The sequence below is a fragment of the Dromaius novaehollandiae genome, chromosome 17 (genome assembly GCF_036370855.1).
Source record: "Dromaius novaehollandiae isolate bDroNov1 chromosome 17, bDroNov1.hap1, whole genome shotgun sequence".
Taxonomy (NCBI): Eukaryota; Metazoa; Chordata; class Aves; order Casuariiformes; family Dromaiidae; genus Dromaius; species Dromaius novaehollandiae.
Window position 1 is genome coordinate 12,075,057 of NC_088114.1, and position 13,801 is coordinate 12,088,857.

Below are 13,801 nucleotides of genomic sequence, written 5' to 3' on the forward strand. Positions count from 1 at the left end.
GCCTCCCCTCACTGCTCGGCAGTGTTAATTGCTGTGGTTTGGAATCGCCTCCTCCTCCTCAGGACCTTGAGAGACAACGGTAAGACCCAACAAGAAACAAAGGTACAACCGTCAGCAGAAACTGCGACAGTAAAGATAAAGGAGAAAAACAGCCTGCCTAGGAACAACGATGAGAGCCAATAAGGAGCAGGAGACCCCAGACCTAAAAATTACTATTGGTCTGAACTACCCCGTGAGGGGTGGGAAGTTTAAGTTAAAAAAGTTATAATTGCCCAGGGATTTCTTTGTTCGGGGTCCCTCTTCGGAGGCACCCAGCTCGAGCTGTAATTACTGCACGTGTGTCATTAAAATTTAATTATTTAATTTGCTTTGATTTGGCTCTGAATTTTTCTGTGGGAACCCAGGGTTGGATGCTGTTATGGTGGCCGGCGAGCCTATTTTCCATAACAGAAGCCAACAGTTTGACATATGCACCTATATCTGAACTCTGTTGCAACAGAACAACCTATTTCTTCAGTCTGGAGATCCCTACAAGTGACTGGAGAGCTCCTCTCCATGCAGATAACCCCGGGATCTGCAGGGTAATGCTTGGCCCAAGAACACCTGCTGAAACTGTGCCAGCAGACAGTGCTAGACCGGGCAGCAAGTCTATCAGAAACCCTTCCTCGGAATTGCAAGCTTAGGTAGACGTGATGCTTCAGGTAGCACAGTTGTCTCTGGAGAGGCAGAGCAGCGCTCCGTGCTTGGCTCCAGCAGCCCCTGCAAGCGAGGCATGGACTTTTCAAGGCTCCGCTGCAGACATCGCAGCCTTCAAGGCAGTCTGAGGAAATGCTCCCTCTACATCCCAACATGATCAAGCAGGTCCAGTCGGCAGCTGAAGGAGAACGAGATGGAGGACACCAAAGGAACAGCAACTTTGACATGCGACCAGACAGTCAGAGGCAGCAGCCCAGACAAAGTCTCCGGCTGTGAGCCTCCCTGCCCGGGTCTCAGCCCTGGACTGGACCATCCCTCAGATCCTATATAAACTTGGAGTCTTTTGCTGAGCGTGGCTCTGTGCTTGTGCACACGGTTGCTTTCACCAGAAGCCCCCGAGTGCTCTGTCAGTTTTGCATTGCTAGTGCCTGTGCTGTCTCTGTCCCCTAGCAATACCATTAGGTCACTGAGTTATCTCTAAATCTGCAGCACTCACTGACTTTCCAAACTTTGGCTTTCCTCAGAAGACCGTAATAGAGACTCCCTTGTGGTAACAGGAGGACTCTCTTCAGAAAGTAATAAACAGTTCTCATCTGCTGTCCCTCACTAAGCAGAAGTGAAGCCAAGCCAGATAAACATGATCTCTGACCACAAACCCCAGCTGTCTCATAGGAGAGAAAATAGGCAAGACATTTTGCTGTACCAGGACAGGTGCTCTTGTGCGGGGCAGTCACAACCGCAAGCAGGGACAGTTCCTCCACTGGGAACGGCAGGATACATCTGCCATCAGAGCTTTTCCAAGGGTCACCTCCGTAAGTCCTTCTCACCTATTTTCTTCTTGCACAACACGCCTGGCAGCACCGAGCCTGGCAGCACCGAGCCTGGCACCCAGCACACGGAAGAGGCAGCATGCTGTGGAGATTGCCACTAGGTAGAAGCATCGGAGCCATCACTGGGGTTGGGGTTCAGAGAAAGAGACAGCCAGGACCATAAAGCGGGACTGAGGCTCATTGTGCCAAAGTAAAGCTAGTGCTGCTACTGGAACTATCTGCAGTGCAGTCCTTAGACTGGGGGAGTGGGGTGCCCCTGGCATTAGTTTCAGCCTAAGGACAGAGTTAGGATCATGTTCCAAGAAGGAAGCAGCTGAGCACACTAAGAGCAGGGCTCAGACAGGGTTGCACGTGTAAAGTGGGGGCTGCTTACCAGAACCCTCCGACATGCAGTCCTTAGCCAGAGGCCTCAGCACATCCCATGGTGCAAGCTTCAGCCTAGGGCTAGGATTAGACTTCATGTATTCAGAGTCAAATTCAGACATGAAACACGCCTAATTAGTTCCCTAGAGCTTCATCTACTCACTCTTTGTCGTATTTGGCTCATTAACTAGCAAAAAGTTCATACTGAAAAGACAAAACAAAGACAGCACATCCTAACAAACACCCTGGGAGAAGGAGGAAGCGGCATTTCCTCCACATGCATTTACTCCTTCTTTCCCCAAAACACAGCACTCCCAACCGCTGTATCCAAACCGTCCTCAAAAGCAAGAGGTGAACAAGACTGCAGCCAAAATGACGCACTCCTGTCTGGCTCTGAAGATGTCCCTCATGTGCAATTTTTTATAGTGTTCTTCAAAGAGGGACAACGTTGGCTGATGGCTGAGCTTTGCGGAAAAGTGCCTGCTGTGGAGCTGCTCTAGAGACACGTGAGACTCGTGCAGAAAGCAGCTCATTCAATTGTGAAACAGCAAAAAGCAACACCTTTTCTGCTAGAGATGAGAAAAAACCTCCGCACTCCGGTTCTGCTTCTCAGCTGGATAACATATGAAGAGAAAAAAAAACATATTCACTCTGCAGACTACTTCAGCTTTTAAAAGGCTGTAAAGATAACAATAAGCAACCTAAAATGCCCCCACGTGGGTCTACGCATTAGCACATTCTCAGCTTCACAGCACATCTGCTGAGGGCCATCGGAGGTGGGCTCCCTAGAAAGCTGCTTCGGAGCCCTGTTAACGCTGCTCTGCCAACCCCAAAACCTCGCGGAGGCTGTGCACGCTGACGCCTGACTCGTGCCTCCCATGAGGGCTAAAAACTGCCACCTCCCGCAAAAGCTCATCCCCTCGCCACCAAAACCTCCAAACGCAAGGACCTACTTCTAGACGACAAATCTCTTCCCTCTTAGTTACAGATGTGAATTGCACTCAACACATTTTAAATGGGAAAACAAGGCCAGCGCGCACCGGCGTGCCGGGGGGCTGCTCCCTTCTCGGTGGGGTGGAGAGACTTCGACCTGAAAGCAGAACAAAGTCTCTTGAAAGGAGGATTATAAACAAGGCTGATGTAACCACTGTCTTCTGTTGCACCCGGGCAGGGTGACTTGCAAAGTGCTCTTTACCACAGTATATAAAAATATTTGATTAGCTGTTTATTTATCCTCCCCATATCCTTGCCAAGGAAAGCAGTGCTACTATCTTGTCAAGCAGCTCATCTACAAGCCTCCAGAATAGAGGCAGGGACCTGTTCTCCAGATTCCCAGGCTCACATCTTCCCCTGAAAGCCCTTCTCCATACAGACATTTTCACTTTTACCTGCAGCGAGAAAGACATGTTTGCCAGAAGCTCAGGAAACCCCAGGCAGATTGCAACTGCAGTTACCATGAACTTACAGGTAACACATTCTCTTATTCTTCAAGAAAGAAACATTAGTCCTTGTCCTTTAAGGATTAAATTAAGGGAGGAATTAAGGGAGGAAGATGAAACTAAATCAACATAGCACAGATTTAGTGGCCATCACTAGAAATTCCTAGTAAGGAGGATCGATGCTTGTTGCAGGCGAGCAGAGAAACCAGAATACGGGACACAAGCAGCTACAACAGAAACAGCCAGTTCTTGACAATTCCACCTTTCCAGAGGATATTGAGGGACTTCCAGCAAAGCAGCCTGAACATCCTGCTAAGTGACTACTCCAAAAAGCCACCACGAAGTGGTTTGCTGTCCAACAGGAGACTGATGCAGGGAGGAGCGTTCAGAGACCATCACTTCTGTATCGGGCTCATATGCTGTTACTGGGATAACCCAGCAGCCAGAGCACTCCCTGGGCCTCCGGAGACTTTGCTCCTGAGCTCCGGGTACACTGTTAGGCCAGTCACTTAAGGACAGGTTTTCAAAAGTACTTAGTGCCTCAATGAGTACTACCTCATTGGTTTCAGCAGGAGTTACGGGCCTAAATCTGTCTTCAAGTCTTGGTCTGAACCTCTCTGCGGCTCGGTCCCTATCTCCCCTGGTGAAATGCAAGGTGATAATCTCTTAATACCCTCTAGCAGTTTTGCAAAGAAAAACACAGGAAAGCCTGGGCGCAGTCAGGCAGTTTATGGCAGGGAGCCATGAACGAGCTAAAGGGGCAGCTCCACAAAACACACCGTCTCCCTGCGGATCCCGACCTCCCCACTACCTTCCCTTTGCTTCACCAGCCTGTTGCTATTCCCTCTCGTGGGTCTATAACGGGAATCAGTTAAACCTTCTCATAGATAAACTGCAAACTTTCCCAGAAAGGGACTGTGCTTTTTTCAGTCTGCAGACAGCACTTAACCCACTTGTGGGCACTATCAAAACCCAGCCAGCAGCAGTGGAAAGTGCTCTGTCCCCCTCCCAGTTAACATTTTAGGCACTGTGGGGCAAGCAGTGAGTTTTGCCTCGCAAAAAGCAGTGGCTTGCTCAGGACTGGCTGCACTAGCATCTGTCCACCGAGCTGGAAATAGGGCAACCCCCCAACCAGACAACAGATTTTAAGTCCCCGGGCAAGGGAAAATGAACTAATTAAATGCTTGGTGCAAACAGTTCACTAAACAAAAGAAAATAAAGTCTTTTTCTGCCATTCTTTTCATTTCTCCCAGCATAACTACGCATATCTTGTGGATAAAATCTGTTTCTTAGCCAGGGCTTCAGCATTCTCCCCTGAATTAATGATGCTGGAAAACCTCCACTTTTCATGGACTCCTACTCGACAGTCTCTGCGGAGCAGCAGGGGCTGCACAACGCTTGCTTATGCAATGACTGGCCCCGAGCCAGCACTAATGGCTTGTCTGCTAGGAACAACCAATTCACACACGAAAACAAAATACTTTTCTCATTAAACGTCTGAGTTAGGTAGAGTAAAAAAACCCCAAGCCTACTGGTCATGCCATACACTAACCTCAGCCTCTACACTTAACTTGGGTTAAATTATCCTACCGCTCGTCTTTGAGGAACAGCTAGAAGGAGCAGAGGAGGGTAGTATTTCCCCATTCATTACCTCCGAGGTACCCATGAAACTACCAAGAACTGTTATTACAGGATCAGGTAACAACAGGACACATGAAGCAGTTAAAATGCAGCTTGATCTGGCAAAATACTTGTGGACAAGCAGTGTGTTGGCTACCCCAGGCACCGGCATACAGAAATCACGGATGCCTCCTCTGTCCGCAGATGTGATCTGTCCCCAGAGAGGATGGGGAGCTGGGGAACAGCATCACCTTGCTTGCAAAGTACTCTCCAACCCAGCGCCCATGCTAGCATTTGTTTCAAGGCTCTTCTAGACCGTGTTTTAAAGCTGGTGTATCTGTATTTCCTCCCAAAAAAGTGAAAGCAGGAGGGCCCATGGAGTTAGTATTATCTAATCTGAGTGGAGGAGGACCAGACCTTATTGTCAGAAATCAGCTTAGCTGCAATAAGGTGCAAGCCTAGATCTTCATTTCTGCCTTTGTGAGCATGGAAACATCAAGGAACCCTGGGATAACCCTTCCCTCTGTTTTAACCCCTGGCTGAGCAGTGAACAACCAAATCATCGGCACTTTCTTGCAGACCTCCGAATTCCACCCTTTGCTCTCTTACCAAGTCATCACTCCCTTGGGATGTCAGCCTCCCACCCTTGCTCATGTTATACTGGCAGGAGAAAACAGGACATCTACTTCACATGAAAGCTCAGTGTGAAACTTTAAGTAGCAATGAGACATAGACTAGACAGTTACCTTGACCACCAGCTCCAGAAATTCATGCTCTCTACTCCATTCTGCCCTCCTGGGCGCAGTTTTCCAGAGGGCACTGGAGCTCTAGGCACCACATCCCTTTACTTCCTGGCTGAGCGAAGCGTGTAAGACACTGCTGCCTCTCTCACCTGCAATTTTGAGAGTTGATGTAAACCAGCCTCTGTTACCCTGGAGAACAGGGCTTTTACAATGTGGCACGTAATTACTCTCAGAGAAGAGATACCATAGCTTGCCACTTATCTCATCTGCACAGCATCCCTTCCCAGCCTCCCTCAGTCATAACACAATACCTCTCCGACTGGTATTTTACAGCGTACCCTTGGAAAATGAACTAAAGAAAGGTACTCAGCTTTAGGAGCAAATGAAAACTAGACGCACCTGGAGAGCAGAACTGCCCACGTATGGCCACCATTTAACTCTTCTCTGCTGTTGTCAAGGTCTCCTCTCTACTTCTCTGACCCGCACTTCATGGCTGCACTGTAGCCTCCCTGCCCCACATACAAGTACTTCGGAGGCATCTGCGCAGAGGTGTAGGTCTGTCCCGGTCAGCGGTGGGAAGTCGCAGAGAGCTCTGAACCCACGGAACGGGGGAGATCCACAAGCCCACGCACGAAGAGCAAGCAGTGATGAAGAATGGAACAAGTGCTGCAGCCTGTGACAGAGAGGCCGCAAATAAGGGCAGATGTTAAAGCCAGGAAACCTGATCTATCCAGAGAACCCTCCAACCCGGAGAAACAGATCACTTCAAGTTACTGAGCTGGGAGAACGGGCACTACCTACCTAAGTGCTCGTGCCCAGGTAGCCAAGGGCCGGGGAATTGTGCACAGCACCTGAAGGCCAAGCAGCAGCTGGAAAAACCTGGATGCAAATGAAACCAGCACACAGGGAAAATTGAACAGGAAAGAAGCTGAGAGTTTGCATGCTGGAGTTTGTAATAGCATCATGCTCGTGGATTTTATACCAGAAGACACATTTCTTCCATTTTTTCCTTCCAGAGGGCTGTTTTCACGTGTTTTAGTCTCCCAGTGACAGAGCATCTAGCAGGCGACGTGTCAACTGCCAGAATGAAATTCTGGTTTATCGCACTCTAAGTCAGTGTGACATGTAAATCACATATCGGTTCTCCAAAGGAGCCTGTAACAAACTAGTGTATCGGGTATGGTCCAGTCAGATTGTAATTGATTGAAGATTGCTGCTAAATGATATGGTTATCTTGGCTGAGGCTTAAATTCCTACTGCTGTGAAGCTTCCCACTGTTCCAACACTAATTCCCGATACCTTTCTTTCTGCGGAGGGTAAACGTTTCATCCTAGACTCAGGCTCAACCTGAATTCATGGTGCAAAGGTTTTTGCTAATGCAAAATCCAGTATCTCCTTGAAAACTGATCTAGATTAGAGATGTTATTTAAGTAAAACTTAAACTTCCAACACTGCTTGGAAAAAAAGTTCTAAAAAAAGTTTTATTATGCATACTCAGTGGACAGCCATAAACAGAAGGCAAGAAACAGCAGCAGGGCTAGAAACTTCTTGAAGCAGATCCACTGGAGAGTTTGTTCCAACACTCGGATCTACTTGGGAAAGTTCCTGTTCCTCTCTGAAATTCCTTGTTGTTTCTCTGCCCTCAGCTCTGCTGAGTGTCACATCAAGTGTTTTGGGGAAGAGAGGGGACCTCAAAGGAGAGAACAGAAGCTTGGTATCGCACAGGAAGGAGGAACAGGAACTTTAAAAAATAATAATAAAGGTTAGCCAATCATCATTAGTGAAAACAAATGAGCCCGTTACCTTTAAGCAGCTCTAATGTGGTTAAACAGCATTTAATTGTCATGCTGTCTTTTAGGGATCCCGTTTGTTTCAAATCCTCTGCTGTTCCAATAGCTGTCTGCCTGCAGTCAAAATGGGTGCTGTTTTTCCCTGCCCTTTGCAAAAGGAGCTAGCACATAACTTTGCAAAAAGGCCACCTGTTACTTAACTGCCAAAAGGAAGTAGTGAGAAACAAAGCTGATGGACCAGATTTGCAGCCTTGCCAAAATATTGAATCTCTTCTGGAGAAAGAGAGAGAGAGAGAGAGAGAGAGAGAGAGGTTAGTCAAGTCCCCATCTGTGGCTTACTTCCTTTTCCACATATTAATAATTCTTTTTAAACAATTTAAAGAAAAAGGAAGCTAAGTTTTTAAGTCTGGGAAGTACCAGATAGTTCCTGCAAAAAACAGATGTAGCAAGCTTCAGTGCTTTCCCTGGAGATTACAGGGAGATCAGACCCGAAACAGTTCTGTCAAAGTGATTTCTCTTTGCTTAAACTACAACTGCACCTCTTGTCTCTCCTGTCACTAAACAAGGTAACAGTAACTTCCTTTGCCACTCGCTGTACATTAAAAACCACCAGGTTGACAGGCTTTTGCAAGCAAAAGAAAAACTTACCATCCTTCAATGCATGCACTCCATCCTACACTGTTATCTTTATAGAAACTAATCAATGGCACTAAACAATTTTGAATTTTTATTAGGCATCTGTCTTAGAAAAAGAAGGTAATCTGAGCTGTTGGAGAAGCATCTTGTAAAACCCTACAGCAGATACTTGCCTCAAGTTATACAGAAAATAAGAATATATTGTGCTAGCCTTGTTCTGCCTGTTGACAGAAGTAAACACCATTATACGAATTTCAGATTAGACTAGCATCACAAATGCAAGCCTGATGTATTAAGAGCAATAAAATCACTCCACAGACTGCAAATAAAGGACACTTCTATTTCAAGTGGATACAGTGATATCTGCTAGTGAATGAGGACATCTCAGGTATCACCACCTAGCAAAGCTGGTGGGTGTCAACAGAACATATTTAATGTCACCTACCAACCCACTTCCAGAGATCCCAGGAATCCGCAATCAGCTGCCACAAGCTGACACTTAGCTTTCACTATGAAGTTCATGGTAGAGCACTAAGCTAGGACTCTTTTCTCCTTCATGTAAGTAAAAACCCAATGACAGAGTCTAAGTGTGCAAAACAGTTTCTTATTATAAAGATGCAAAATGGACTTCATGTTTACTTTAGGACAGTCCACCTCAAAACAGTCTGTGAAACACAGAAGCCTTTACTAAGGCAGGTGAGGGGAGGAAGTTCTGGGAAGAGAACAGATGCCCTCTCTCTCACAGAGAGAGTTAGAGCTAAGTGATTATTGAAGAGCTCCAAACAGTATGAACAGACATTTCTACTCATTAGAAAGGCCATACTCTGCATAGAGACCAGTGCACTTTCACTTGCTACTGCTTTGTGCACAGGTGCTTTCAGAGGGAATGGTCAGATCAACTGGTATCAGTCAGGCTTCGCTTTTGAGTGATTGTGGATTGGAAGAATACCAGGTTTCCACAAGAAAAGTTTAAACACCATTACCAAATTCATTTAAGTGCTCACTTTAAGATAGAAACGCTACCTTTGGGAAAACATTACTGTTACACAAATAAAGTATGGCTTACATGCTATTTTTGAAATAAGATTTTGCAAAACCTGTCTCTGAACTGGTTTTGGACAAGCTTCTGTGGTTATAGCTAAGCCCTGAAGCCTAACTGAAAACCTCAAGTTAAGCATAAGAGAACATTAAAATGTTTTTATAATTAATCCCAAGCACAACTTCAACACATTTTAAGTTTATAATGCAAATATTTAGAATCATGACTACACAGAAGGAAATTTATCAAGGTTTTTCTAATAATCAGTGCTCAATGCTTTATTTACAGACAATGCAGCAAGTTAATGCATTAGCTGAACTTCCATGTCTGCACACAAGGGAAAGTCTTTACAGCATCAGAGCAGAAGAGCAAGAACAGGTATCTGACACATGCACAGACTGATAATTCATCACATAAGTAGATTAGGTACAGGAGTGTTGAATTTAAACATTTCAGCCATTTAAGTCAGCAATAAGAACAACCACACCATATTTCAGCAAAATAAGCTAAAACTTTAATGAAGTTTTGTTGCCTGCAGATCACCTAGTGATCTGTATGGTGATGCATGAGTGTTAGGACTGAAGCTAGGATCAGTCCCGGGTCTTGTTCAAAAGATTAGTCTTTGTACAGTCATATTTAATGGATAACCGTTAATACAACCCTTCCCCTATACACCCACACTAGCTTTCAGCTTCACAAAACATTTCAAATTTGTCCTCAAATAAGTATTTTATATTCTGTTAATAAACTTCACTCCCCAGGTAGAGGGATGAAAAACAAACAAACTACCAGAAGTGTTAGAATTGAATCTTTGACCTAAGGCTAGAATAGCCTACCAAATATTTAAGTTATGCACATTCCAAGTGAAAAATTTTCCCTGCATCCAAAAGGGAAAAAATATGAAATACAGGAATACAAGCTCAACATACAGCTCTCAACACAGACCTATACATTGTAGGTCCATATGAAGCAAGAGAAAGTAGCACTTTGCTTCTCAGGAAGTTGCCTCTGGCTGTATGCTCCAAAAATGCAGCAGCTAATAAGACTTTAAAACACAAGATTTAAAAATTCATCATCAAGAATGCTTCCTAGTTTTGCTTTAGGGAGAGAATGACAATAGAATTTAGCAAGAGAAAGGAAGTAAGATGATCTTTTAAAACTCAATCCATAATACAAAAAGATACAATGAAGTCAAATCTAAGTACCAAGTCCTCTACTTTACAGACAAAGCAGTTACAAGTCTCATAACAACCTACAGTATATTTCCCAGCTATAAAAAGAAGCCAGAACTTGGATGTGTCCAAGAGGAGTTCTGTCATACAAGAACAGACAACTTTTTTGTCAGAAATATTTATTTAAACAAACAAAACTTATACTGATGCACATGTAGTCAAGTTAACACCCCTTAATAAGAAAAGCCTGTTGATCAAGACCAAAATTATCTTCGCTTCTGGAAAATGTTGCCACGGCCCATACCACGGCCTCTTCCTCTTGCAGCCACTGAAGAAAGAAAACATTTGGGATGACATGAATTTGATATAATTGCATTTTTATCTCAGCAACTGAGAAATAAAAACATAAATGATTCTCAAAGTCTGTTGCTTAGCAGCAAGGAAACAAGGATATCATGCAGAGTTCAGAAGGTGATATACCGCCCCCCCAAAAAAAAGTGTTCTGTGAGAAGAACCAAGACTAATGGTTACACAGTCTTGCCACTTAAAACAATGCAGCATATACCAAGATGAGAATGAAATATTAACACACTGTGTACATTCCAATCTGACGCACAAATCCATACCACAGGAAATTTGTACCATGGTACAGTTGCTGTGCCAGAGATTTCACCGATGTTCAGAACCTCACACTAAGATTTTGCAACAGAACTCGGTATATACCAGCAGGTGTTAGTTACTCCCCCACTCACACTCACTACACTTGTTAAAGTTAGCGGAGGACTTTGCAGCCCACAGGTATTACTCAAACTTGTTATAACTACTCTGCACACGTAAGAAAAGTACTAACAAGGGAGAGCTGCAGAATGGCTAGTAGTTACAACTGCTCAAGTTCTAAAGAATTATTTTAATATCTGAATCTATTTTTCTACAAAAGCTTAACAAGAACAAGCTCCTTCTCTAAGTAGTCCAAACAGCTACCAACCACATTCACTGGAAAACATCAAAATGAAGACTTAGGTAAAACCTCAGTATAACTCTAACAAAATGGCTTACTACATGTAAGTTATCTTCACATCAATATTGCTCATTTTGATAATTGGGAAGTTTGAGTCTTGACTCCCACTGAAGACAAAATATATCGGGGGGGGGAACCCAACAACATATGAACCACTAGTACTTCTGCATCTTATGTTATTTGTTTCCTCAGTTATACAGACAAAAGCTTTCCTGTCCCTCTATAGCAAAATACTAAAGCTGGGGGGGGGGGGGGGGGGCAAGAGGCCCATAAACAAATAACACCCACCTTGAGCTTTAAGAATAGCTGCTTTTCCTCGCCCAGCCCCAGAACCCTGGTTTTTATTCTTCATACTCTTCAGCATAGGAGCATTCTTCAGCATATCTGGTAAAATGAGGAACCGTATCTTGCTACCTCTGATGTACACCTGTTCAAGCTGTGCCACTCGCCCATCTCTGTACGTCACTGTTATGTTAGACATCTGGAAAGCAAGAGATCAGTCAGTGCTTACAGAAGTCTCCAACGCAGTTTAGCATTCCTATTTCTCTCGCCCTCAGAATGCTGACTCAGACTCCTCTGAGTGAAAGCTATCTGGGTCAATTACTAGTCATTTCAACAGAAAGCCTTTCTAGGTCAGTTTTGAGATTTTAGAACCAACAGAGGCTTTTCAGAAGTTGCAGCAAGTTGGCAGGCTTGCATCGGCAGAATATCAATTAAGCAGGCACACAAACCAAAGCATGTTAATCATGATTATTCTAATAAAAAAAGCTACTACCGTACATGCAATTTTTAATCTCACTTGTGTTTGTAGTGCTTCCTTGCTACATAATCAGAGTAACTTGCATCTGATTTTCTTGGCTGATTATAACATATGATACGCAACTGATTTAGAGTAATACACATAAGCAAGACACAGCAACAAGAGCAGATAAAAATACACAGTTTACTTGCAAAACAGTGCTAAGGAACGTACAGCCAGGATTCAAGCACCAAAACCAAAAACCTTCCAAGTACTGCCTTCTAGACTGGAGTTGTTAGACACAAGGTATCCAGGCCCATTCATACATTATGCTAAGCCTAATACCAGTCAAGCAGGCCCAACATTTTTATTTTCTCCCCAGTGTGAGCCAAAACAAACTTAGAGAAATAAAACTCAGTTCCGTTTCTCATATTAAGTCACTTTTAATAAAGCTTTACTTCTCTTAAGTATTAAGGAGCATTTTGATTTGAATAATATGATTTCTATCTAAAAATCAAACAAAATTAAGCTCTCTTGGGATGCCTGAAGTCACATGCATTAAAAAAGCTTCAGTTGCTCAAATGAGGCCTTGTTTAATCTTAAGCCCAGAGCAATACAGTGGAAAACTCCAGCAGAAACACTGTTCATAGAACAAAATCTTAAGAGACCCTGACACTATTGATGGGACTTCCCAGTCCTACTCTAAACACAGAAAGAGTAAGTTTTGTCCTCTTTGGAGCAATCAGCAATCCTGAGTCCATTTCACTATGGTAAGGGCATGCAGCAGCAGGTTTTTTTTATGCTAAGGCAAAAAACAACAAGTCTTTACATCAAGCTACCAACAAGCTATCAACCTTTGCTGGTACAGGCAAGACAGGCTCCCTTCCCTCCCCTGGAGAGAGCTATACCTGACAGTTCATGTTGTCTTCAGCTTCGATAAGCTTGCCCCGGTAGACTTCTCCTGTGTTGGTCTCACATGTCACGATATGGCCTTCCGCCTCGTGCAGGACTTTAATAGGCACTCCAATCGACATGTCTGCAGAGCTGCAGCGCTACACCTAGGACAAGCGAGAGCAAAGGAAACAGCCTGTGAAATTAAGCTTTCCCTATAAAAGCCAAGAGCTTCTCAAGCTAAGGACCTGATTTTTCTCTTGCCCAGGAATACCACACACGCTGATGAAGCCGTAATAACGCTTCTCCACAAAGACAGCTACAGGAAGAAGCCACTGGAATACCAGCGAGAGCAGCGGCCGGCACGCTCCCCGCCGGGAAAAGGGAACAAAACTCGATCCCAAACGCCGCAGAACAGAGAACCGCTCGCACACGCAGGGGCGGCTGCACCGGGGCCGCTCCCCAGCGCGGCGCGGCGGCCGGGCCGGGCCTGTGGAGAGCGCAGCGAGCGCTGCCGCGGGGCCCGGCCCAGCCTCGGGCACACACCGCGCCCCGGGCCCTCAGCCTCCCGCTGCGGCCTTCAGAAGCCCCACTCAGACGCTCCCCCACGGGACACGGTGGAGGGGCCCCACCGCTCCCAGCACCAGCTCGGCACAGACGACACCCGGCACCACTCACCGCCCGCAACCGCCTCAGCCCCGGCCCGCGCGCAGCCCCTAATGGCCTCCTCCGGTTTCCCGCCGTGCACCGCGCGCCGGAAGCGGAAAGCAGTGCTCGCGGGGAGGCTCCTTCCCGCCTCGCCCCCTCCAGGGCGGGCGGCGCCCC

At 45.5% G+C, this 13,801-nt stretch overlaps 1 protein-coding gene across 1 annotated transcript; it reads right to left on the reverse strand.

Moving 5' to 3' along the window:
- Positions 1-9,393: 9,393 nt before the first annotated feature.
- Positions 9,394-13,794, reverse strand: SNRPD3 (small nuclear ribonucleoprotein D3 polypeptide). The gene is made up of 4 exons (XM_026119217.2): positions 13,655-13,794; positions 12,994-13,143; positions 11,635-11,827; positions 9,394-10,656 (listed from the first exon to the last, which is right to left on the reverse strand). Exons 2-4 carry the CDS (start codon positions 13,117-13,119, stop codon positions 10,595-10,597), a joined length of 381 nt encoding a protein of 126 aa, XP_025975002.1. The 5' UTR covers positions 13,120-13,143; positions 13,655-13,794; the 3' UTR covers positions 9,394-10,594.
- Between the last annotated feature and the right edge of the window lie 7 nt (positions 13,795-13,801).